General features: G+C 35.4%; 1 protein-coding gene and 1 long non-coding RNA gene across 2 annotated transcripts; both read left to right on the top strand.

Annotated features, from left to right (window-relative positions):
• The first annotated feature begins 3327 nt into the window (after positions 1–3327).
• On the top strand, positions 3328–9793 carry LOC110864641 (3-hydroxyisobutyryl-CoA hydrolase 1-like). Its single transcript, XM_022113758.2, has 13 exons — positions 3328–3446; positions 3604–3672; positions 3797–3848; positions 3931–4010; positions 4158–4241; positions 4905–4989; positions 5172–5257; positions 5653–5777; positions 5910–5970; positions 6531–6629; positions 6766–6867; positions 7031–7072; positions 9361–9793. The coding sequence occupies exons 1-13, from the start codon at positions 3444–3446 to the stop codon at positions 9496–9498; spliced, it is 1026 nt and encodes a 341-aa protein (XP_021969450.1). The 5' UTR covers positions 3328–3443; the 3' UTR covers positions 9499–9793.
• A 3169-nt stretch (positions 9794–12962) lies between these two features.
• Positions 12963–15207, top strand: LOC110864643. The gene is made up of 5 exons (XR_002549966.2): positions 12963–13175; positions 13267–13311; positions 13396–14109; positions 14867–14960; positions 15057–15207. It is a non-coding gene; the product is annotated as an uncharacterized LOC110864643 (long non-coding RNA).
• The last annotated feature ends 12561 nt before the right edge of the window (positions 15208–27768 follow it).

Genomic DNA, 27768 nt, shown 5'->3' with positions numbered 1-27768 from the left:
TACAACCACCTAATCATTTTATTCAAAGTTTTATAAAAAGAGACAAGATCTTATCCTGATCAACAAATTCGACCCGACCCGTTTCAACCTGAATCCATTTGTCCTTTGACCCAATCCGCTTCAATGTAGAAGCCACAAAATATTATTGGCAGCAATGGAAGACTTGATGTTAAAGGGAATGCGAAATGCTGATAAAGTGTTCTTCCATCAGTTAATCATTTCTTTAGTAAAAATTTTTTATAAGGATTTGATGTAATAAATAAATTTTTTGGGTTGCAGGCACTTCTTTCTCTGTGCTCACCTTGCAGTCTGGCATCTATTTTACACTGTGATGAGTTTAATGTTTGGCCAATGCTGGAATACTTATGGACACGTAAGATCGATATATGTCTGTGTTTCCAACTGAATATTTTTGTTTTTATATCTCCATTTTATAATGTTGTTATGTTCGATTTTTATAAAATTTTAGGACTGATGTTGCTGGTGGACATACGCTAAGGGTCATGTTTGAAGGTGTTGTTACCTTGCATGTACTTATAATTAGAGGAATTCGAGTATTGTTCATATTTCATAGTTGCTCCTAGGTAACGAAATCAACCGTTGATAGCTTCTATTCTTTGTTCGAACATTATGTACTTTAAAATTGGTTAAAGGAGTGTTGGCTATTACGGTATGTGTTGAATGGATGATAATTTGAAACTTGAAAGCATCTAGCGGTTTCTACTGACAGCTTTTTATAAATTCTATTGCAAAGTGTTGACTCCGCCGCAACGCGCGGGTTTCCCACTAGTATTTAATTATGCATCATAACTCAACGTCGATTGAAAAATTAGAAATAATTGTAACTAGTATTAAACACCCCCCACGTTGCGGCGGGGGCGAGCACTAATGCCACACTACTGTCAGTGACCACCGACACTGAAGTTGCGGTGTTAATGCGAATAAATTAAACCGAAATGTCGAAACGTAAAATATAGAATAAAATAACTAAGTTGATCTAGGACTCGCGCGTTACGATGAACGCGCGTCAATTTTTTCTCGTTTGACAGGTCTATCGTAATCTATATATAATATATATCATTACCACTATACAAACAATAATGCATACATTACAAAAACCATTGCATCAATATGTTGCAAATTATATTTATACAAGATTTTGGCTAAATTAATTAGATTATTATAAATAATAATAATTTACAAATAAAACAACACAACTTTGAATGAATCAAACCGAATGAATATGGTAAGATATTGAAACCATTATTTGATTAGGGTACAACCACTTAAGTACAATTTACAACCATACATGCATACAAAACAGATTGAATTTGGTAAGGTAATGAAACCATTATTATTTGATTAAGATACAACCACTTAAGCACAACTTACAACCTATATTTGATTAAGGTACAACTATTTAAGCACAACTTATAACCAAATATGCACACAAATATTTAAAATTAATAGTATATAAATAAACCATATTAGCTTAAAATACAACCCACAAATGCATTAACAAATAACAAAGCATAGTTTACAACTATCATTGCACAAATATTTTCTAAATTGATAGTATATAAATTAGCTACAAATATCACAAATTACCCTATATATTACCCTATATATATTTATTTAAATTAAAAAATGAACGTTTTGAATAGTAATTTTCTATATATTATATTATAATATAATAAAACATTATAATAATTGTTATTATCTTTATTTTTTAAGTTTGATAAGTTTGGTGTCAACCAGTACTTGTATCGAAAATACCGGTTTAACGCTAAAAGTCGGTACCAGATTGAGTTTGATAGTCTTTTAGTTCGAGAAATTTGGTACTGCTACCAAGTACCATTTGCTCATCCCTGATCACGGGTACCGTACGAACAACAACGGTATCGTACACCTTTTTTTTAGTTTCAGGGGTAGGGATGAGCTCGGTACCAACTGATACCCCGGTTACAGTATCGGTATATGAATGTAAAAACCGGTAGCAAACCGGTACCAGGAACGCCAAACGTCTGTACCGAACTGGTACTTAGGATCTTTCGATTCAGGAAATTCGGTACCGGTACCCATTACTATTTGCTCATCTCTGACTACGGGTTTCTATCGAACAACATAATTACCATACAACTTTTTAGTTGATTTTCTTTCGGTTATTTTTTTGTGTTTTTTCTGCATTTTCTTTTTATTCTTGTCAGCGGTTCCGTGTGTAACGCGCTTGTATTGATTTCAAACACATATAAACAAAGACTAAATAACAAAATAAGATCGCCGCAACGCAACGACAGTTTTTATAACTAGGTGATGTAATTTATGAATATCATCATCTCATACTTAGTAAATCTCACAAATAGCAAAGCTAAGGCAAGGTCTAAGGAGGGTAGATGTATACAGCCTTACCTCTACCCCGTAGGAATAGGAATAGAGAGACTTCTTCCAGTGAGACCTCTAACACCCCAAAATGGGTTTGATAATTTAAAATCGGTTAATATAAAGGAACCGGTAGCAAAGCGGATGATATTGTGTGATAGCTTGCATGTGTCATGTTTGTCTATTTGATGTGTTATTTGTTCCTGTTATATGTTTTCACCGTTTTTCGTGTTTGATAGCTTACCTAGAAGATCTTTAGTACTTTCTTATGCGGTTATATGATACATATTTTTATTTGACTCTTGTCTCTGGATATGAATTTGGAGTTGGGGGTCTTACTGGAAGCAATATCTCTATCCCTCAGGATAGAGGTAAGGCGTGCCTACATCCCACCTACTCAGACCCTAACAGTAGCTTGGCTATGGGTGGGATTGTTGTTTGTTGTTGTATAAGATGTGAGTAAAAGCTTCACATCTTTTAAATTTTGGTTTGTGAATATAAAGATTTATGGGCCTAAAGAAAGAATGCAAACCCACTTTGTTCCATATTCACACTGCTCTTCAAACTGTGTTATATTCAAGGTGAATGAATGGCTAGAGATAATAAGAAACTGCCGTTTGGCAGTCTCGGGTAAATCCATTTCCATGTGCATATTTTTCTCGTATTTTGATTTGATCAATAGTATAATATAATATCAAAAAAAAAAAAGTTTACCTTGAAAATTGGAATTTCTCAAAAATGAAACCCGGAAATGATTTAGCAAACCGAAAGTAGTGAAATCGGAGATTATGAGTTTAGACAATAAAAAATTACCGTATTACTGAAAAAAGGCCTTAAATTTTAGTTTCGCTTTAGGCCTCCAAATAGGCCGGGCCCCTCTTGCTAAACAAAAAACGGGTCGGTATTGGAGCTAGAAAATGTTTGAAACAGGAGGCGGCGAAGTATAGAATTTGAAAGATTAATTGGTAACTTTCTTGATATTTCAGGTATTGGTTAAACAGACATCAAATGTGAGAACCATCATATTAAACAGGCCTCAGCAACTAAACGCCCTTACCCCTGAAATGGTAAGATATTCGATCCATCATATTAATATGCAGTTTATACTGTGATGACATGTAACAAGTTTCCAACGATTTATTTAGTTACTGCCATAGTTAATTATGAAAACTATATTTTGTAACTTGAAAGAAAAAAAAATATCAACTTATTTACCATTTCTAGGTATCCCAGCTCTTGGAACTCTTAAATGCCTATGAAGAGGATCCCAGTGTCAAGCTGGTAATTATAAAGGTACTTTTCATTCAAATAAAATCTTCTCAGTAATATAGGAGTATAATTATAATATATTCTTTTTCCTGTTGTTTGTGGATTCGGTTTTTGTTAACTTATGGCTTATACTAAAATTTGGATGCAGGGTGAAGGAAAGGCCTTTTCTGCTGGTGGTGCTGTTTCCGTTCTTCTTAATGGTATATATTACTGTTGTTGCAATGAGTTTGATGGTGCTTTATTGCTTATCTGATTATTATTTTTTTTTGGTTGTTGTACCAGTTAGCTGGAAAGAAGCTGCAATTCTATTCTCAACGGCATACGCATTGGATTATCTGATTGCAACTTACGCCAAAACCCAGGTAAAAGCTCTCAAAAGTCAAAACCAATGCTATCTTTATACAAAGTTCGTTTGTTCACAATGTACGAAAATCTTACGTTGACCACAAATTCATATTTATGTATAATATATTGATAATCATTATGTTAACCTGAGACCATACTTGAAGGTATCACTTATTAGAGGAATTGTTATGGGAGGTGGTGCAGCCTTTGCAGTACATGGTAGATTTCGAGTTGTTACGGATGATACGGTATGCCTCTTGTCATATTCTTCAACTTCAAGAAAATCTCAAGCATCAAATTTTTTTTTTTTTTATAATATGCATGTATGTATATTGTTTCATAAGACTATAAGAATGGTGAATTTTCTAAAGGCAAATTGGATTTAAATAATCCCAACTTGCTCAATTTGGCTGATAATAATCCCAACTCAGTTATTGGCCGATAATAATCCGAATTGGTCCACTTTTGACCGATAATAGCCTGCCGTTAAAAATAGCTTAACGGAGTTAAGCTTTTTTCCGAATTACAAACCGATGTTTTATGGATTTTGATCAGAACGAGGATACGAATTGATTGATATAAAATTTGCCCTAAAATATTGCCCCAAACGACGAAAACGGTGCTTCAATTCGGGTGTTTAAACTTCCAATTAACAAAAATCAAGTCTTTTGAAGCACCGTTTCGAGGTAAGTTTTACATAAATCGAATCCTATCCTCGTTCTGATCAAAATCCATAAAACATCGGTTTATAATTCGGAAAAAAACTTAACTCCGTTAAGCTATTTTTAACGGCGGACTATTATCAGCCAAAAGTGGACCAGTTCGGATTATTATCAGCCAATAACTGAGTTGGGATTATTTAAATCCAATTTGCATTTTCTAAAAACAACAATTGTTTTTGAATTTTGCAGGTTTTTGCAATGCCAGAGACTGCATTAGGGTTATTCCCAGATGTAGGTGCCTCTTATTACTTATCAAGACTGCCTGGATTCTTCGGTAATTTAAGTTTGATCTTAATCTGATTGCGTCTTAGATTATACAATATAAATTAACGAATTATATGTAAGAATATTAAGTGGGTAAATATCATTGCAACATTTTGGGTTCTTATAATATTCATGGGCAATTTAAGTTGAATGCAGCACCCTATGTTGATATTTTAGTTCATATTGTGGCAGGGGAATATGTGGGTCTTACGGGTGCGAGATTGGATGGTGCTGAAATGCTTGCATGTGGTCTTGCAACCCACTTCGTCCCGTTAGAGGTTCATTTTATTTTGATTTTCAAGATTTATTTCTCCCTTCATCCTAAAATTGTTTTACACTGTGTTCCAGAGTTTACTAACCGAAGGAAAGGAAAGGAAACAAAAAGAAAGTAAAAATATTTTGTGTTCCCGAGTTTCATTTAAGGAAGGAAAAGAAAGGAAGTGACAGGAAAACTAGGCTAAATTCTTTAATTTTTCTTTCCTTCCGATTTGGGAGGAAACGGTGGGAAAGACGTCTTTTTTTTCCTTTCTCGTCCTTTCCTTTCTCACTTTTGCTTTCTTTTTTTATCCCTCATTAAGTTAACTCGGGAACAGAGCGTTAATGATCCCAATATTGTTTTGTTAAATATGCCTTCAATGCTTGACTGACATGTATGTATTCTATCTATGCACAGAAATTTTCTGCATTAGAAGATGCATTATGCAAAGCAAATACGGGCGATCCAAAAATCATCAACAATATTATACATGACTTCTCGAACAAAAATCCTAAGTTAAAAGAAAAGAGTCAATTTTTCCGGTATGTGTTTTTTTTTTTTTTGGTGTAACCGTGAGAACCCATCAGGAAAACTCATGGGATCCCACCAATACATTGTTAAGCACAACGTACATTGTAGGGTTTTGATTTTAGTTTTGCTACCGTATGCTGCAGGTTAAAAACCATTAATAGTTGTTTCTCTCGGAGAACTGTTGAGGAGATTATCTCTGCACTTGTAAGTTCCATAAACATGAAATGTACTCATTTCCTGCATCATCATACTCAGTAAATCCCACCAATAGCAAAGCTAAGGTAGGGTCTCAGGAGAGTAAGATGTAGACAGCCTTACCTCTACCCCGTAGGAATAGAGAGGCTGCTTCCAGTGAAACCCACGGCTCGATAGTAGTTTTGTATTAAGCCTTGGACATAAGGCACATAACACTCAGCAATTAAGGCAAAGGCTGATTAGGGCATGTACTCCCTTGTCTTTCAGCTAGCAACGCCACCACATGATGCATGATTAACCATTCCCCTCTTTTAACGTTATTTTCACGAAATTAGTAAAATAACGCTTTTGCCCCTCGAGCGCCCACACATATATACATTCTATGCGCATGCCGCAAGCGGGACATCCTGCATGAATACACATTTTTGTACTTTTGTAAGTTTCTACAGCTTTTGAAATTTTCTTATTTTCCAATCCTCAAGGAGCAAATGGATGAATGAAGTATTATATACTTTTGAGAATAATTTACTCGCCACTCATTTGAGATCAAACGGTTTCACTTTTTCCAGGAGGAAGAGGCTGATAAAAACAAGGATGACTGGATCTCATGGACTATCAAAACCTTAAAGAAAGCATCACCAACAAGTCTCAAAATTTCTCTTCGCTCTGTAAGTAGTTACCATGCTCTTGATTTTATATATTCAATATGTACTTTTATTAATTCATCTCCATTATAAGCCAGTCTTTATACAATAACTTAGGTGCCCTTCTTATGGTCTAACTTTCTTAAGTTATGGTGTGCAGATTAGAACAGGGAGACTTCAAGGCGTGGGTCAATGTCTTATTCGTGAATTCAGAATGAGTTGTACCGTCGTACGAGGAAAAGTCTGCAGGGATTTCTTTGAGGTACCAATTTATTACTTTATCCGTTCTATAAAAAGGCTTCAAAGTATTTGAGCATTAACCATATGTCTTAATATTTATGCATGGCACATGTACTATATCCGATATAGATGGAGCTATACTTGAGTTTTTCCTTCATGAGACCATAACTCTTTTTCTAATGTAGGGATGTAGGGCGTTGCTGGTCGATAAAGACAAAAATCCAAAGGTAAAAGATAGTAAAGGAAATCTGGGTGTGTTAAGCGGGTTGGGTAACGGGTCAAAATGGATTCAGGTAGCTCAAGTAACGTTAGACCTACTTGCAAGTTGCAAACCAAACACTATCTTATTTCATTTTTCTTTAAAAAATGTTAATGTTATAGATATGATTACAGGTCAGGTTGGACCTTGGACCTGCTTGCAAACACTTTCTTGTTTTTTCTTAATAACAAAAAAATGTTATTGTTTTAAATATGGTTACAAAACTATACTGTTGCAATAATAATCTAAAGAGTTAATTACACAAATGGATCCTGTGGTTTATAGCTAGTTTCGCCTTTAGGTACTAACTTTTTTTTTTGTAACATGTTTAGGGTCTATGGTTTCAATTTTGTAACACCTTTGGGTATTAACACCAAAAAATGACTAAAATACCCCTGCATTTTTTTAAGTTTATCAATGTAACACATTTGGGTACTAACACCTAATTTTATTTAAGTTTAAATCAATTTTACAAAATCTATTTATTTTTTTTATTTTCATCTTTTCATTATATCTCTTAATTAACATAAAATCTATTTATTTTTTTATTTTCATATTTTTATTAAATTTCTTATTTAACATAAAATCTACTAGTTACACCAGTATTTTTTTTAAATAGATTTTTTAAATAAAATCTACTAGCTACATAGTTTTATGTAAATTAAATTTCTTACCCGTTTTAATGCAATGACGTACCAAGGTTTCGTGCAATGATGTCGAATTAGTATTTGGTATGGAACAAGATTTCAATGATATCGAATTATTTCACAATTATGGTTGGGTATGTCGCTACATCGAATTATATATATTATTATTTCACAACTACTTTTAAAATAAAAAAAAATCCGTCATACACCACACTGCACATACAAAATTCCGTCATTCAGATAAATTAAAAAAATACCGATAAATTACTATCAAGGCAAGATGCCAAAAAATAATTATAAGGTCTCATTGACTTTATTTACGAATAAAGTGGTAGTAATATGATAAAGTTATTTAGACTAAAAATCATTGAATTAAAAAAATCAAAAATATAAATTTGCATAATAATTGAAATAGAATTCGATATCATTGAAATCGAATTCGATATCATTAAAATTATGAAAATAAAAAAAATAAATAGATTTTATGTTAATTAAGAGATATAATAAAAAGATGAAAATAAAAAAAAAATAAATAGATTTTGTAAAACTGATTTAAACTTAAATAAAATTAGGTGTTAGTACCCAAATGTGTTACATTGATAAACTTAAAAAAATGCAGGGGTATTTTAGTCATTTTTGGTGTTAATACCCAAAGGTGTTACAAAATTAAAACAATAGAACCTAAACTTGTTACAAAAAAAAGTTAGTACCTAAAGGCGAAACTAGCTATAAACCACAGGACCCATTTGTGTAATTAACTCTAATCTAAACCTTTTTTAATACAGTGAATTAGAAGGCTTTATGCATTTGAATACATTTTGAACAACTTTCAATTCTTTTGGTTAAATTTATTAGCTTTGATCCATTTGAGTAGGGATGTTCTTCGAGTTTCGAGTTTTCCGGGTCGGGTTGTTCGGTTTTTTTGCTAGGAAAAGGTGACCCGATAACTGACCCATTTAAAGTTCGAGTTGTTCGGGTATGGGTTATTCGGGTTCGGTTAGTTCGGGTCGGGTTGTTCGGGTTTTTTGCTAGGAAAAGGTGACCCGATAAACGACTCATTTAAAGTTCGGGTATGGGTTATTCGGGTTAGTTTGGGTCGGGTTGTTCGGTTTTCGGGTTTCGATGTAAAATGAAAAAAAATCACAAAATATCATCAAATATATCATGTTAAAAAAATATATAATTACAATTTAAACATCATTTAACAATATGGTATGATAATGTTCAAAAGTCTCAAAACTCGATGTTTCAAATACAAAACACTCCAAATCAAATCACATCTATAAAAAGAAGACAATTAATGTTCGGGTTTTTATACTGGCTTCGAGTTTCAGGTTTTTCGGGTCGGGTTGCTTAGGTTTTTGGTTGGGAAAATTGACCTGATAAGTGATAACCGACCCATTTAAGGTTCAGGTTGGTCGGGTTCGAGTATTTTGAATATTCTCTAATTCGCGTTCCGGTGGCTTCAAATTCGGGTCGGGTTTCGGATAAAAAAGGACAGCCCTACGTTTGAGATATAATATGACCGAAAGCAACCCATTTGTAAAAAAATGGGTTTAGAAGTGCCACCTCTATTGATATGTTCTTTCTTTCGGTTTCGTTGTTTTAGTGGGAACCTTCAAAACTGGAGCTTGTGAGCAACCAGATGGTTGACTCTTACTTTGCACCACTTGATGATGAAGCTTGGACAGACATCAAACTCCCTGTTAGGCCAAACTTAACTTCTTATGCCATTTGTAAGCTGTAAAGGAAACCTGTGATCTACCTTTATGATGTTAGTAGCTCTATATTTATGATTATTGATGTCAAAAGGATAATCAGGTATATGTACTACTTATGTGCAATAACTATATATAGCTTGATAATCACGCAATTGTAATCTGATTAATCCAATTAATGTCAAAAGGATAATCCAGTAAACATCCTTTTGACATGATTCTCATTGTATTTGGAATCTTTGGAATCTGATTTGTATACACATGTATTTTATCTACCAAAGGACTTTTAGCCTAGCGATACTAAGGTGTGAATTCTCCGTGTGATGTTGAGGGTTTAATTTTCATGGTGGGTTAGAGGATGTGTATGTTAGCCGATAAAAACAGAAAAAAAACACACATAGTTTTCGAAATGTTTGTCAATGGAAATTAGATCACATTTACCCATCTATAATTTACCAAAATCTCAATGTGAGTCTGTTTCACTATTCATTTTTGAATGTTGTTGATTGGTTGATAAATTTTGTAGGCCAATGGGTGGATGTCATGTGGCATTCACTAATTTTTTAAATTTATATATATATATATATATATATATATATATATATATATAGAGGTCAGTTAACGTACAATACCTCTTATCCTACATTATGTACGCGATGCCCTCAGTCGTACGATCTTCAGTCGTACGATCTTCAATCGATCAAACGCGAGCGAAACTAATTTAAATGATTAAATTAATCATTTTAATATATCTAAATCATACCAGGAAGGTTAAACGTCATTGCGAGGTCATAAATCTCTGTAATTGACCGATGATAGTTCAAAATCAAACCCTAAATCAAATTCAAAAACCTGAAAATCTTCTTCCCCAACCTCCCTTTGTTCCTATTAGTGCGATATCGATAATAAGAACTACTAATTTGGGAGTTGTAAGGGTCAAACGGAAGAAGACTGACAATAATCGACCAACAATCGAAGAAGATGAACAGTAACACACACACAGATTTTTAACATGCGATATTCAATTTTCCACATGCAATTCTACACACCCTATGCCATTTTTCACATTACCCCATGCTAGCCATTTTTTCACATGCGATATTCAATTTTCCACATGCGATTCTACACACCCCATGCCATTTTTCACATTACCCCATGCCATTTTTCACATGCGATATTCAATTTTCCACATGCGATTCTACACACCCCATGCCATTTTTCACATTACCCCATGCCATTTTTTCACATGCGATATTCAATTTTCCACATGCGATTCTGCACACCCCATGCTATTTTTCACATTACCCCATGCTAGCCATTTTTTCACATATGCGATATTCAATCTTCCACATGCGATTCTACACACCCCATGCCATTTTTCACATTACCCCATGTCATTTTTTCACATGCGATAATCAAATCTTCCACATGCGATTTTGTCCATCTACACACCCCATGCCATTTTTCATACTACCCCATGCTAACCATTTTTTCACATGCGATATGTATTGAATTCGCACCAGATCTGCACCTGATCGAACGGCTGGGATGATCGCGTACGTATCGTACGATAAGCGCATTTGTATTTTACTCTTTACCTATATATATATATATATATATATATATATATATATATATATATATATATATATATATATATATATATATATATATAGGTCTTATAACTATGTGTACAAATCTCTATTGCATATAAATATTTATGTTTTCTTCCCTTAGACTATTCTTAAATGTAAAAATCTTTCCTTAGAGTATTAGCACAAATACCAAATAACCCTTATGGTTTACTTTTAATTTTGATAAACCCTATACTTTATAAATTTTTTTATTTTATTATTATTATTATTAGTGGTGGTAGTACCACCATCACCACGACTACTACCACTACTACCACCACCACTAGTAGTATTATTATTGTTATTGTTAGTGGTAGTGGTAGTATGCAATAATACTACCACCACCACTAGTAGTATTATTATCGTTATTGTTAGTGGTAGTGGTAGTATGCAATAATACTATTTTTAAAAAGGGGTTATTACTTGTAAACTATATTTTTTGTAATGTCATCATCTACATGTTTACTTTGTGCAATAACATAATTATAAATACATCATTTAGTTTGACATTTATCATTCTTTATGGGTAGCAAGATAACTCATACTTCACATAAGTATTTTGTCAACAGATGTAGGGGTGTTCAGGATTCGTTTCGAATTCGAAAAATTCGAAATTCGTTTAAATTCGATTCGATTATCAAGAATTCGTTTCGATTATAAGAATTCGAATTCGAATTCGATTCAATTCGAGTCAAGTAAATCGAATACGAATCGAATACGAATTTATAATTTCAAATTCGATTCGATTCGAAATTCGAATAAAAACTATACATTTTTATTTATTATTTTTATATATAATAAATATATAACTTTTATTAAGCTATACTATAAATTCTTTTTTAAATTGTTTTTCAAGTATTAAAATTAATCGTTACCAAACTCATTACATGACCCATAAGTAAAACCTAATTAACAAATCTATCAATAGATTTCTAAACATAGAAATATTAACTTATAATGTGGAGTGATTATTCCCGGCTTCTCGTTTTGAATTTTAGACTTGTGGTACTTTATTCGTGTCTTATGGCTGCTTTAAAATTTATGTTTCATTTTTATAATTTTTACATGTTTTAAAGAATCTGAATTAAATCGAATTTATTCGAATTCGATTCGAATTCGAAATTTTAATCGAATACGAATCAGGTTTTTTATTCGAATACGAATTCGATTCGAAATCAATAGGTTTTAATCGAATTCGAATCGAATACGAATTCAAGGAAAAATAAAAATTATTCGAACAATTCGAAAATTCGATATTCGATTCGATGAACACCCCTAAACAGATGTCTAATTAAATGAGTTTTATTTGAATAGTCTACTAATTGAATTGGTTTTTTTTGAACTTTGAATAGTCTACTTATGTATTTACAAAATAAAATGAAGAAGAAGAAGATGTATTCGTCAATCAGAAATTCTTTTAAGATGATTGCACAAAGTTGGGCACAATTTCTTTTTTTTAAGGTATGACGTATTTACATTTTTTATGAGGGAGATTATTGTAAAAACAGATTTTTCTTAATGATCTTAAGAAGTATCATGGATGAGCATTTTTGTATGTTTTTTTTTCTGACTAGTTACAATTATAAATAAATCAAAGACGGTTATTGTGTAGTAATATAGTCACATCGTCAATTGGTTTCCCATAACAAATTTTTGTAATGAATTTGACATGCCGTTTTATGCATGTGCATCAAACCCATTACAACAATGGAACAAAATGTTAAGTTGAATTCACAATTATAATGGGTTAGACACATGGTTATTTAATCTATATCTATAATCTATATCTATAATCTATAATACATCTCCTATGGACATAAAGGTAATTTCCATTAAAATTTTAAGACGGGAGATGAAGAGTCCTCGCTTCTTCCTAATCTTTCATCCCTTTCTCTCAATTTTGCCCTCCGTCCTCGGTTATTAAGACGTGCCATTTACTCTAGACGCTTCAGATCTGCTCATTTACAAACCCTATCTCCAATGGAATCTTCATTCGGCTTCCCGTTCCTCTCCATCACCTGCAATTCCTCTCCATAACCTGCAACACATGATGTCTACTACTTTATGTCCAGGTTCGATTTGGTTCATCAAATCATAGTCTGAAAGTACTTCTTTAGTTCTATATTGCTTCAATAATCTGATTCTTCTGTTTCCTTCTTTCAGTTTTAGGGAAGTTGGATTGGAAACCCTAAAATACTATGCATCCCTGTAAAATACTATGCATCAATCTGTAAGTTAATTTTAATTTAAGTTTTGATGAAGCTAATTTTATTCTATGTTGACTTCTTTCAGTTCTTGGAAAGTCCATATTGGTGCCCTAAAAGTTCTTGGGTTGTGTTTGACTTCCCATGCAGTTCGTGGCAAGATTCTATCTAATTGTTGTAAATTTGAATGATTTAAACAGTTTAGCGTGTTTATTTGTGTGAAGCTACTTGGATTATTTAATTAGTAGTATAGCACGGTCTGTGCTTCGAGTTCAAAACTGATTCTAAAGGGGATTAAGAAATGGAACTTTACATGTTATGATTATGATTATGATGGTCATTTTGTTGGTCATGTGTTCTTAATTGGGGACTAAAGATTAGGGCCGTTCTTTTTTATCCGAATCCGATAACCGAACCCGACCCGAAGAGACCCGACCCGATAAACTACTAGGACCGATAAACCCGAACCCGATCTACGGTAAAATCCGAATCCGGTTGCCCTTAATTGGATTGGTATTTGAAAGTCCGCCAAAGATAATCTACCGCAAACTACCTTCTAAATCTTGCTATCGAAGATTTAAGTAATTGTTTTTTATATTCAACACATTCATATCTATAAGATAGATGGACGTAAAAGTTTTTGTGGGTACGTGTTGTCCGGCACTTTTGGTCCCGTTAACACATGCAGAAAGTTGAACACAGACTCAGGAAAATTGATTTGAGAGAGCTTGCATCAGCTGAGAGCCCATATACTTTCGCACTTGTTTACACGCACATCCTCAATCATCAACCTGATTACCCAGTAAGTGTGGTTTAATGTCCTACTTGATAATTTATTTTATCTGATTGAATAAGTAGTTTACTCGGTTCTGCTTCACAGCTTGAGAGATAAAAAGGTTGAATCTTGATGAGTTTCTCTATTCAATTATCGGTTCATCCATACATCCTGTCAATGAAATCTCAAGACAATTGATGCCAAATTCCATCTGAAAATTAGTTATTTTTATACTTTCTTATTTTGATGAAAAAACTCATTAGCTGGTTTAGTTTGCAATTTCATAAAAGATGGATATCTTGATTCACATGTGCCATTAGGTGGCTTGCATTTATGCTGGTGTTCATCAACAGTGTTTCTTTCATTTTGACTTTTGGTGTCGCATGTTGTAATCTGAGGATAGTTATAGAGATTGGGTATGAACCACTGCCACATTTCAACACCAACTATTCATTGCAAGGGTAAATGTGTTGATAATTAATGGCCTGAAGTCTGTTTGTATACATACAACCACCTAATCATTTTATTCAAAGTTTTATAAAAAGAGACAAGATCTTATCCTGATCAACAAATTCGACCCGACCCGTTTCAACCTGAATCCATTTGTCCTTTGACCCAATCCGCTTCAATGTAGAAGCCACAAAATATTATTGGCAGCAATGGAAGACTTGATGTTAAAGGGAATGCGAAATGCTGATAAAGTGTTCTTCCATCAGTTAATCATTTCTTTAGTAAAAATTTTTTATAAGGATTTGATGTAATAAATAAATTTTTTGGGTTGCAGGCACTTCTTTCTCTGTGCTCACCTTGCAGTCTGGCATCTATTTTACACTGTGATGAGTTTAATGTTTGGCCAATGCTGGAATACTTATGGACACGTAAGATCGATATATGTTTGTGTTTCCAACTGAATATTTTTGTTTTTATATCTCCATTTTATAATGTTGTTATGTTCGATTTTTATAAAATTTTAGGACTGATGTTGCTGGTGAACATACGCTAAGGGTCATGTTTGAAGGTGTTGTTACCTTGCATGTACTTATAATTAGAGGAATTCGAGTATTGTTCATATTTCATAGTTGCTCCTAGGTAACGAAATCAACTGTTGATAGCTTCTATTCTTTGTTCGAACATTATGTACTTTAAAATTGGTTAAAGGAGTGTTGACTATTACGGTATGTGTTGAATGGATGATAATTTGAAACTTGAAAGCATCTAGCGATTTCTACTGACAACTTTTTATAAATTCTATTGCAAAGTGTTGACTCCGCCGCAACGCGCGGGTTTCCCACTAGTATTTAAATATGCATCATAACTCAACGTCGATTGAAAAATTAGAAATAACTGTAATTAGCTACAAATATCACAAATTACCCTATATATTAAAAAACGAACGTTTTGAACAGTAATTTTCTATATATTATATTATAATAAAACATTATAATAATTGTTATTATCTTTATTTTTTAAGTTTGATAAGTTTGGTGTCAACCAGTACTTGTATCGAAAATACCGGTTCAACGCTAAAAGTTGGTACCGGATTGAGTTTGATAGTCTTTTAGTTCGAGAAATTTGGTACTGCTACCAAGTACCATTTGCTCATCCCTGATCACGGGTACCATACGAACAACAACGGTATCATATATGAATGTAAAAACCGGTAGCGAACCGGTACCAGGAACGCCAAACGTCTGTACCGAACTGGTACTTAGGATCTTTCGATTCAGGAAATTCGGTACCGGTACCCATTACTATTTTCTCATCTCTGACTACGGGTTTCTATCGAACAACATCATTACCATACAACTTTTTAGTTGATTTTCTTTCGGTTATTTTTTTGTGTTTTTTCTGCATTTTCTTTTTATTCTTGTCAGCGGTTCCGTGTGTAACGCGCTTGTATTGATTTCAAACACATATAAACAAAGACTAAATAACAAAATAAGATCGCCGCAACGCAATGACAGTTTTTATAACTAGTTGATGTAATTTATGAATATCATCATCTCATACTTAGTAAATCTCACAAATAGCAAAGCTAAGGCAAGGTCTAAGGAGGGTAGATGTATACAGCCTTACCTCTACCCCGTAGGAATAGGAATAGAGAGACTTCTTCCAGTGAGACCTCCGGCTCGATTGTAGTTTTGTATCAAGCATTGGACCTAAGACACATAACACTCAAACCATCAGGACCGAGACCGATTAGTGATGTACTCCCGTGTCTTTCAGCTATCAACGCCATCACATGATGCATGATTAACCATTCATCGCTTTTAACATTATTTTCACGAAATTAGTAAAATAACGTTAAAGTTTGTACAATTTCACTTTTGCCCCCCAAGCGCCCACACATATACACATAGTAAATTTACATAGTCACTCCTAATGATACCCTCAAAAGACTCATTCTTGTATGGAAAAATAACAATTCACCATCTTCATCTTCTTCACCGTCACTTTCGGAATCAATCGTTCAAGCGAGATGAAATAGTGTCACTGCTCAATACCCTAGCCTCAAGCCCATTTAAGGTGAAGTTGTTGGTGCACTTGTGTCTGTACTTTGTCTGTATTCGGTCTGATATAAACGATGTCCTGATTTGTATTGTAAGTTGACCAAGTCAACCATCCTCCGGTTTGACTTGGACAACATTTGAAAGATGTTCAGATCGAAGGATAGCCTCGAAGGATACACCTGATCCTTCGAGGTGATCGAAAGATATGGTTCGACCATGGTTCGACCATTAGACCTCGAAGGATGATCCTTCGAGGTCCATGCTGATCTTTCGTATGAACTGTGATCGATAGATGATCCTTCGGACCATCTATCAGATCCTTCGATCCAGACCTGCTGAGCTGGGTATATATACCCATGCATGTGTTGAGTTTCGGGAGACAGACACACAGACAGAAAGAGAGAGTATTCTTTGAGAGCATTCTGTCCAAACTCACACACACATCTTAGAGAGTTTATAGAACACTTCTGTAAACATTGAGCTTGTAACCGAACCCTCATTGCATTAATACAAGTTGTGTTAATCGGTGAACTTGTGTGTTTGTTTCTCTACTTGCTACTAACTCGGTTTGCTTGCTAGCTTGGATTCCGCACTCGCTAGTAGGTTTGTATAACAAGGTTTAGGTTCGTAATCCTCCGCGAAACAGGGACCTACAAGTGGTATCAGAGCTTGGCTCTTTACCTTGTTTAAAACCGGGTTTTTACAAGTTTTGGTGTGTTGAAACACTTGGTTTTGCACCTGTTTTTACTGGTTTTCTTGCTTTTTCTTTGAGTAAAAACGTGTCTAAACTAACCGGGAGTGTTTAAAGTGGGGTTGGGTAACTTGAAAACTTGTTTTTGAGTGATTTGGTGAATTCCGGCAATATTCCGGTTAAGGTTCCGGTCACCGGTTTCTGGGTTAAGTTTTCCATTTTTGGCATATTTTATTTCAAAATCGTGGTTGGTGGGAAAGTTGTCAGCCTGCCATACCCATTCTGCCGAAAGTTGACTTACCTACCCATCACCTTTTCACCAACCCGTCACATCTGTGTCAGTGTGTCAGTGCTCATTCGAAAGATATCCTTCGACATCGAAAGATATCCTTCGACATCGAAAGACCATCCTTCGATCAGTGACAGCTCGATAGATAAACATCTTTCGAGTAGTCCTTCGAAGTTCGAAACATATCTTTCGATCAGGGAATCTTTTCGAAAGATAGTTGTTTTATCTCGAAAGATAAGGATCTTTCAAGTGTGAATCTTTCGAGATTTTGAGTCTTTCGAAGCCAGTGCTCGAAAGTCAACAGTGATCCTTCGAACACTGTTGATCATTCGAACAAGTGTGATCCTTCGGAAGTTAGCTATTCGAAAGATAAGTGTCCGAAAGATAGGGATTGACTCGAAAGATAAGGATCTTTCAAAAGGGAATCCTTCGAGTTCTTGAATCTTTCGAAATTATTGTTCAAGACTCAACAGTAATCCTTCGAGTACTGTTGATCCTTCGAACAGTAGTTGATCTTTCGATTGTGGTCTGTTTATTGTTAACAAGTTTCTGTGATTTCAGATCTTTCGAACAGGATCGTTCGGCTGTGTGATCTCTCGGATTATTCACTTAGAATTTATTTTTCTTGTCAAAGATGAATCCGAGTTGGTGGAATCCTGCCCCAGACAGTGGTAAATATACAAGTTCAGGTGTCACTCCCTCATGGTGGGGTACACCGGCTCCAGACGATGGAAAATACACGAATACAAGGTCATCTCCATTATGGGCCGAACCTCCCACACCACCTCGAATTACTGCAGAAATGTGGGCATCAGTTATCAATCAAAGGCAAAGTGAACCGAAAATAACAACAACCGATTGTTTTGGCAATCCAATACAAGTTCCTGTAAAGCCGCCTCCCACCACAGACATTTTTGGAAATCCATTACCCCCAGTTTCCGTACAACACCATTATTCTACTGTAGAATCGTCACTTCTTAATCCCAAGAACAGTAGTCAGACAAAAACGGCGTTGTACGCTGAAATTGTCAAAGATGTCAGCAATGGTGGATCCTCGGGGAATGATAACAGTTCTGAACATGTTAGAAGTTCAGGTGAAGATGTTTCAACTTCAGTGGAAGGTGATATAACTTCAAGTTCAAGTGAGGATGGATCTGGTATTGATTCTGATGCAGAAAGGCCAACACCTGAGAGTAATTCCAGTCAGGTATGTGTTGATGAACCAACTGCTGTAGATTGTGATAATTGTGCTAGATTAAAGGCAAACATGTCTGAGTTGCAAGGCAAACATGATGCTGTACAAGCTAGTTTGTTTGACTTGCAAGACAAACATGTTTCATTGAATGCCAAGTGGTGTGAATTGCAAAGCAAACACGAAGCTTTGCAAGAGAAATATGATGTGACATTTATCCACAACCAGAAGTTGACCGTGGATCTTTCAAAATGCACAGAAGCCAATATGTTTTATGAAAACCATGAAAAAGAATTTAAGTCAATGATTGAGACGTTAAAGAAAGATAAAACTGAATTGACTAAAATGGTTTCCAGAAAACAAACAGAAATTAATTTGTATATCTCACGTCTTGAGACAATGCAAAAAGAAATGGCTTGTGTGAAAACCGAAAGTGATGCGATCCAACTTAAGCTAGATAGTTATTTGAGCTCTAGCTATGTGTTGGATCACATCATTGACGTTCAGAAAGAAAAACGGGATGTCACATGCATAGGATATAAGAAATGTCCACCACCTGTGAGACACAATTATGATGCGATGCCTGACGAGGAGGATAGAGTGTTCTTTGAACCATCTGTTCCTCTAGATGTAAAGGAGTTTGCAGCAGGACTCGGATACAAGAAAGATGTATCCTCAGATTCAGATGTGTCAGCAGATACATTTGTGAGTGCTGAACAGAATCAAGATCCTCCAGTTGTGATTGAGGATGCTGATTCTTCTGATGATGAATCTGATGATACCATCCCAGCAAAGTCTGATGCGGAAGTCAAAAATGGGGACATACCTCTCGAGAATTACATTCTATGTGATCCTCCTGCAAAACCCGCTAAGACTGTTGCAATCGAGTCCTCGTCTGCAAAAGAGTCGGAGGGTGTGAATTTGCTGTACACTCTTGTTGGTGATGATAAAATCTACTCTGACAAAGATTTTCCTATTAAGAATGTTAATCAATCTTTAATAAGTAAAGTCTTTGAAGATTCGACAAGTAAATTTTTGGGAAAGACAGGACCACGTGTTACAGTTACACAGTGTCCTCCTATTCCAAAGGCTGAAATTCGAAAACAATTTGGGAATAAGAAATTACCAACAGTACAAAAACAGCAGAATCATGCCAAACCTAAAGGAAAGGCACCGACTCAGGGTCAGAAGAAACAGACCCAAAAGAAAAACAAGAATGTGAACTTTGTGAAATCTAAGGGAACGGACAAAATCGAAACTTATGAGAACAAATCTAACTTAGATTTTGTTAAACAAGCAACAGTTTTGAAAAGAAATGATCCAAACTGTTCAAAACCTAGTACCTCGGGATCACAAAGCTCATCATCATCGTCAAGACGAGCACATGATGCTTCGGGGATTGTTGAACGAAGATATTGTTTTGAGTGTGGAACAATTGGACATATCATTCGAAATTGTCCATATCTTCATAAGCTGAAAGCAAAGGTTGATGATCCCCGTGAACAAAATCATGCCGCCCAAGAGAATAGAAAAGGCAAACAGGGCGAAAATAAGAAAAAGGTTCGGAAGATAAACCTCGTGAAATCAAGAGGGACTGATAAAATTGATACTTCCAAAAACAAATCCAATAAGGATTTTGTTAAACAAAGTAAAATTTTGAAAAGAAACAGTCAAAACAACTATACACAACACACAAACGGTTGTGATGTAGGACCAAGTACCTCAAGATCACGAAGCTCATCATCCGGCTATTGCAGTTATGATACTCCGAGGTTTGTTGAGCGGAGATCATGCTTTGAATGTTGTGAGTATGGACACATCATTAAGAATTGTCCATATCTCACCAGGAGAAAGTCAAAAATTGATGCCCCCCATGGTAACAATTACCATAAAAGATCTGTTTCATCAAAACAGGATCCTCGTCTTGTTAAACAGCGAGCAAAGAAACAGAAAAAGAAACAAAGAAAAGAAGTTGAAAAGATTTTAAAACCGGAGATTATCCAAACAAAATCTGTTAAATCAGATGTTAAACATGAAAAACAGAAAGAGATTTGGATACCAAAACCGGTAACTGTTTCAGGGGGAGCTACATCAATTCCGAATCATCGGGAAATGGATGTTACAATTCTCGATGATGACGGACGACCCAAGTCTGTGAAGGCTTGGGTCCCACTCTCCAACTAATCTCTGAGTGAGTGTGCAGGAAGTTCCAGGAGGAACTATTGATAGTCTTAGGATTGTTGATAGTGGAATGTCCTTGCACAAGATAGGCGACAGAAGAAATTGTTGCCTTTGATGGAGAGAGAGGAAAGAAAAAGAAAATGTGGCTGAATGAAGTTGCAAAAAATTCGACCAAATGAAGAACGTGCCAAAAGTTGGTCATTATGGTTTTGATCGGGTCCTCAGGAACGAATAAAATGAAATGTGTGCCGATGCCTTTGCATGGATTGAACATCCGCACACCATTTCTGAAAGAGAAAGTCAAGACCTTCGCTGGTGAAATGTGGAAGACCAGCCGGACCCGGAGGTTTATGAGCTTGTTGCTGTCAAGAGATTTCTCAGTAGCTGCACATTCGACCTTGAAGTTCACACCGGGTGAATATTAAGTTGGGGGAGTGCTTAGATTCCTTGCAATGCACGGAACAGTTGCAGGATACGCCTTTAAATCCTTAATCTCTCCTATACTTGTCGATATTGTAGCTGCTTTGTGAATTGTTATTATCTCGTACAGCACTCTTTGACCTGACACGTTGATCTCGGATATCACCTCACACGTGATTGTTTCAATGTGAAACTCATCAATGTTGTCATGGTTCGCACCGCTTACCGACATGCCAACTCATTTTTCCAAAATTTGTTAAATCTTTTCTGATAAAACTTAATTTTGGTAAACGGCATTAAGGTCAAGCAAGAGTAAAACCAGCATCGGAAAATCATTTTTGTAAATAACTTTGTGTTTTAAATTTGTCTTAGTTTATTGATTTTAGGGGGAGTAAATCCAAAAATCAGAAAATCCAAAAACATCGAAAAATTTCAAAAACACAAAAACAATAGAAAATCAAAAATGAGTTTCCTGGCGAGCAAAAGAGAAAATGATAGTACATCAGTGGTCTATCCTAACCTCTTTAAACCTTAAATGCAAAACGATAAGCAGCTCTATATAAGATGTATCGGTAGGCTCACAATCATTTTAAAGTGTGCAGGGTGATATAAATCTTAATCGACTGAAGATCAGGTGGGAACCATTCATTGGCATATGGTCTTAGTACCGAAATTTCGTTTGATAGATTGCCGAGGTTCTGAGATATTCGGTCTTTATGCTGCTTATCATCTGGGTATCATGGTTGTATCTTTTACCGAAAAATAACGGGGACGCAAGTCTAGATCTTCCATGATACTATACATACGTGTACATATTGCATACTGCATTCGACCTCAATAAGTGATAAACAATCACATGTCCATATCAAATAAGTGATAAAATATCACATTTATCCGGGTGTCAAGTTCGTCTCTCTGCTGTACGGAAGTACTGACCTGTTCACGGACTTGCACCTGTGCCCTCATGCATACGAAAATCAAGTTCCTCATCAATAAGTGATTATATCACAAAGGGCTTGTTTTCAAATCAAAATAAGTGAGTATCTCACAATTTATACGGTCAAACAGATGATAATCGGTATACTCACCGGTAAGATGAACTCTCGTGCATACCTTGATACGGGAATGTGTCGTGATGTGGATGAACACCGGTCGGTAAGTATAAATCATACATTAACGTATCCTCTAAACATGATTACATCTGATAAGTTGAGCTTAAGTGGACAACAATACCGATAATTGTTATAGGATGCTTATCTTAATGTTAACTAACTAAACAACAAGAGTGTTTTGGCATGACCGTACACTGATATGATTCTCTTACCCTCGAAACTCGCAAAAAGAATGTTTGTATATATTTATTTACTGCTTAACCTTTATTAGTTCTTTTAAACAGTTTCATCGTTTGGTGCATATCAGCACGACATTAGCGGTGATGTCGTTTGATAACACTCAAAGGATTTTAAATTGTTGTCTTTTAATTTCAAAAATACCAAAAAGATTTTAGGCTTGTTTTAATATAAACTTTATAAAAGCCAAAAAGATTTTATTTCTGCTTTATTTTCGATCGTACGATGTTGGAGCTCAAGTCTTCGTTACCTGAAACCTGACTGAAAACCGAACTGACTAAATCTTCATAAACGGTCGAAATTTGCATGTTTTGAAAGTTAAAAACTAAAATTGACAAATTTTATTAAACTTTCAAACTGTCGGACGGTGTTTGATTATGACATGGTCATTCGTGTGTCATTTGTTTATACTATATTCCAAGCAATTGTTCTCATTACGCGTTTAGATTTCTTGCATGTGCAGATTCTAAAGGCTAGGAGAACATGGTCGATGACGAGCTTTGGAATGAAGACACGAAGGCACTCAATGAATGAAGGTGATCGAGTCGCCGCTGGCCATCATCATCACCACAAGGATCTTACTTCATAAAGTTAAAGTATTTCACGAGCATAACTCAAGGGGGAGCTTATGTTAAGGGGGAGTTTGTCAACACACTTCCTACATGATACGGGTAGTTTGTTGATACACTTTCTACTTTCAAGACGTGAAGACTTTGAAGACCCTCCGACATTGAAGACATGATAGGACATCAGAGTCTTGAAGACTTGAAGACCAAAGACCGTCGAAGTTCAAGACGAGTCTACACTTTTAGAAGAACAAGACAAAGATTAGAGATCAAAGACAAAGCTACAGCCAAGGGGGAGTTTGTTGGTGCACTTGTGTCTGTACTTTGTCTGTATTCGGTCTGATATAAACGATGTCCTGATTTGTATTGTAAGTTGACCAAGTCAACCATCCTCCGGTTTGACTTGGACAACATTTGAAAGATGTTCAGATCGAAGGATAGCCTCGAAGGATACACCTGATCCTTCGAGGTGATCGAAAGATATGGTTCGACCATGGTTCGACCATTAGACCTCGAAGGATGATCCTTCGAGGTCCATGCTGATCTTTCGTATGAACTGTGATCGATAGATGATCCTTCGGACCATCTATCAGATCCTTCGATCCAGACCTGCTGAGCTGGGTATATATACCCATGCATGTGTTGAGTTTCGGGAGACAGACACACAGACAGAAAGAGAGAGTATTCTTTGAGAGCATTCTGTCCAAACTCACACACACATCTTAGAGAGTTTATAGAACACTTCTGTAAACATTGAGCTTGTAACCGAACCCTCATTGCATTAATACAAGTTGTGTTAATCGGTGAACTTGTGTGTTTGTTTCTCTACTTGCTACTAACTCGGTTTGCTTGCTAGCTTGGATTCCGCACTCGCTAGTAGGTTTGTATAACAAGGTTTAGGTTCGTAATCCTCCGCGAAACAGGGACCTACAGAAGTCTCTAAAGAAACTTAAACAACTTATCATTATCATTATCATTATCATTATTTTTTATATTAAAAGAGCAAGCTAATGAATAGTGGTTGAACCAGTAAGACGTTGCCATGTGGCAACTTTTTTATTGTTTTTTAATGAATAATGGTTGAACTAGTAAGACTTTGTATTAAAAGAGCAAGCTAATGAATAGTAGTTGAACTAGCAAGACATTGCCATGTGGCAACCTCTTTTATTGGTTTTAATGAATAGTGGTTGAACTAGTAAGACGTTGCCACGTGGCAACTTTTTTTATTGTTTTTTTTTTCTAATTTGTGCTATATAATTTTTCTCACATAACTCGCGTTTGTTAACTTAAAAAAAAAAACTAAATTCGTAACTTTGCTTAATTTTTAAGGCGTTTCGTTGTAAATTTTGTTGAGAGCAGAGTTGCATTCAAAATAGAGTATACATTTTGTTATTTTTTTGTATATGCTATATGAGTGCATGCCAATATCGTGGTGGTAACCTGACGAATCGAACCGATTCCTACCAAACAATTGTTTTCAGTGGATGTAGATTACATGTTGATATTCTTTTGGTCATATCACGATTTTATTTATTTGTTTTTCCTTTTCTGGTTGCTATAACGAGCGTCGGTACTGTAACATAATGAGATGAAGCGATACCAATCAAATTCCTGTCGCGTAGCATGGGAAATCCACCGGCGCAACGCGCCTGTTTTAATATCACTAGTTATTGAAAAAGGAGATGAGATGAAGCTTGATTTCATAATATTAGATCATGTGTGGTGGTAATGCCCCTACCCTTGGGCGTTTTGCGCCATGTGGCAGCCCAGTCAGCAATGTGGCATTATGGGGCGTTTTCTAAAATGGGCGTAATGGGGATGTGGGCACTATGGTGTAATAGAATTAAATAAAAAACCATAAAAAATGTAATTGGACAAAAGGAGAATGGAAATAGCTAATTGGCCAAACAACTTTCTCTCGGCGTTGTATTTAAAATGCTCTGGGCAATTTTGGGTCGAAAAACGCCCATGGGGGCGGAGGTGGTGGCGTGATGGGGTGTTGATTTTGAAAACACGCCCAAAAAAGCTTGACTACGCATGGTCTTAGGAGGGTTAAACGTGCTTTCCAAAGTAACTGTTCAAATATTACTGGACTGCTCGGATTTCGCGTATTCCTAGCTTGTGATGTGGTTTTAGGAGTTTTGGGGAAAATATTAAAAAATAGATGATTCAAGAGGCGTGACTTCACTTTCAGATCAAATTGATGGTTCTCCCAAATAATTCAATCGGATACAACTAATAATTTCAAGAACAAGAACCAGTATATGTGCGTGTGTGTGAGAATTCGTATTGAACCAGAAACCGTGTAACCAAAGACAATTTCAAATTGGTGATGAAATGCCTGGTAATTGCCTATTGGCAGGTATCATTTAAAATAATTAAATTGCCTCCAAAATACCTTTTTTTTGCATTTCAAAAATAATGGTAGTTGTCGTTAGTTGAGGTGCACTTTTGTTACGACATAAAAGTTTGATGACCTCTAGCATCATATTTCGTTTGAAAGAATGTAAAATTTCGCTGAAAACCACCTACGATTACAAAAACAAATCTTTATACATTGGAAATCTCCTGCGAAACATCTCGGGTGTGAATGTTTGATCTGTGCTGAAATATCCTCTAACTAGTCGTGCTTGAGATGCTTCACGATCGTCTCTATAAATGTACCTAATTGAATATACAACGTTTTATTGAAAATAATATTCACAATAACAAAATATGGAAAACAACGATGAAAATTATTAATAAGCAAAAATATTAAACAAATATAAATAATTTATTAATATATACCTTCTCGACGAAGTCCGATGTCTTGAGTATCGTTTATTTGTAACGCAATTAAGGTAGACATATAATTATAACCTTCATTATGTAACTGCTCTTCGCCGTCCTCATCAAAGCTTGATTAATCGTACAAATATGGTGCACGTTCGGTTCGGGTATTTCGAAAAGATCCATTTTGAGTGAGTAAAATATTTGAAAAAATTGTAGAATATGATATGTGGGTGGAAGAGAGTAATTTCTTTGATAGAGAAGGTGTTGAATGAAGAGAGCTTTTTGTGAGAAAGATTAAGTAGTATATGTTATATTTATAGGTGTGTGCGTATTAAATAATGGCATTTGACCATTGCCAACGGTCAAAAACCATACTCCCCAACTTTTCCCGCTAATAGGTGAGGACTCTCCACTCACTCACTCACTGGGGCACTTTTTTTCTCCAACTCCGGGAGTGTTCCTAGATGAGGTCGGGCTTCATCGAGCCTTTCCCGATCCCTACATTGTGCACCCTAAAGGATGGTATAAGCTCGCGTTGAATTGATTTATTATCAAACTAATTTGTTATTTAATTTTTAGGTATAACTAGCCCATTAAATCAGGGGTATCCCAAAAATTTTTTTTACCGTGCAATCATACAATATTAGAAAAACGACAATAAATAAATAAAGTAAAACAAATACCTAATAGCGTTGTCCTCTTCTTTTTTTTTTCATAGCTTGAAATCGCTCCATCACATCGTCGTCTTTTACCTTATGAAAAATCATTTTCAAAGGCACACACCATGGCATTGTTCAAATGGATAATTTTATTATTTGAGCTTTATTAGTTATTACAATGTGGGCTTAATTATCTTAAAGTTTCATAATCTTCTCTTAGGGGTATCCTCGTATATGTTTAGGGGTATCTTATGTATAAAACCGAAAAAAAATACATTGCGAATACGAATACAGGGTTGAGCCGTAGCCCATGCTACGACTTAGTGTACATTGGTTCCGCCCCTGAGCCTTACCTCTACCCCGTAGGAATAGAGAGCTTGCTTCTATTGAGACCCCCGACTCGATTGTAGTTTTGTATCAAGTCTTGGACCTAAGACACATAACACTCAAACAATCGGTACATAGACTGATTGGTGCATGTACCCCCGTGTCTTCCAGTTATCAACGTCACCACATGATGCATGATTAACCATCCGTCGCTTTTAATGTTATTTTCACGAAATTAGTAAAATAACGTTAAAGTTAGTATCATTTCACTTTTGCCCCCCGAGCGCCCACACATATACATTATATGTGTATACCGCAAGCGGGGCAAAATCACTCACAAAAAAAATAATAAGCAAGTGTTAATAATATTCTAGTATAATCACTCACAAACTTTAACTATAAAAACCACTTAGGGGCCGTTTAACAACTTCTGAATGGTTAAGTGTTGAACTAGCAAGAGGTCTGAACCATTAAGTGTTGAATCAGTAAGAGAGGTCTGAACCATTAAGAGTCAATATAATGTTTAACCGTTCAGAGACAAATGTTTAACCAATTCAGATTAGAGGTCTTAACCATTCAGACTCTGTATAATGCTTAACCATTCAGAGACAATTGTCTGAACCATTCAGACATGTATTCGCACTATCAAGTGCTAAACCAGTAAGAAGTCTGAACCATCAAGAGCCTCGATAAACAAATAGCCCCTTAGTTTAATTGGTTGTTTCATTAC

The sequence above is a fragment of the Helianthus annuus genome, chromosome 6 (genome assembly GCF_002127325.2).
Source record: "Helianthus annuus cultivar XRQ/B chromosome 6, HanXRQr2.0-SUNRISE, whole genome shotgun sequence".
NCBI lineage: Eukaryota > Viridiplantae > Streptophyta > Magnoliopsida > Asterales > Asteraceae > Helianthus > Helianthus annuus.
This window is presented reverse-complemented; position numbering and strand designations above follow the sequence as displayed.

Bases quoted from the DNA above. Each gene is read 5' to 3' on its own strand.
- LOC110864641 (XM_022113758.2), top strand. The intron at 3,849-3,930 runs GTATATATTACT...TTGTTGTACCAG, and splicing joins TGTTTCCGTTCTTCTTAATG to TTAGCTGGAAAGAAGCTGCA. The intron at 4,011-4,157 runs GTAAAAGCTCTC...CCATACTTGAAG, and splicing joins CAACTTACGCCAAAACCCAG to GTATCACTTATTAGAGGAAT.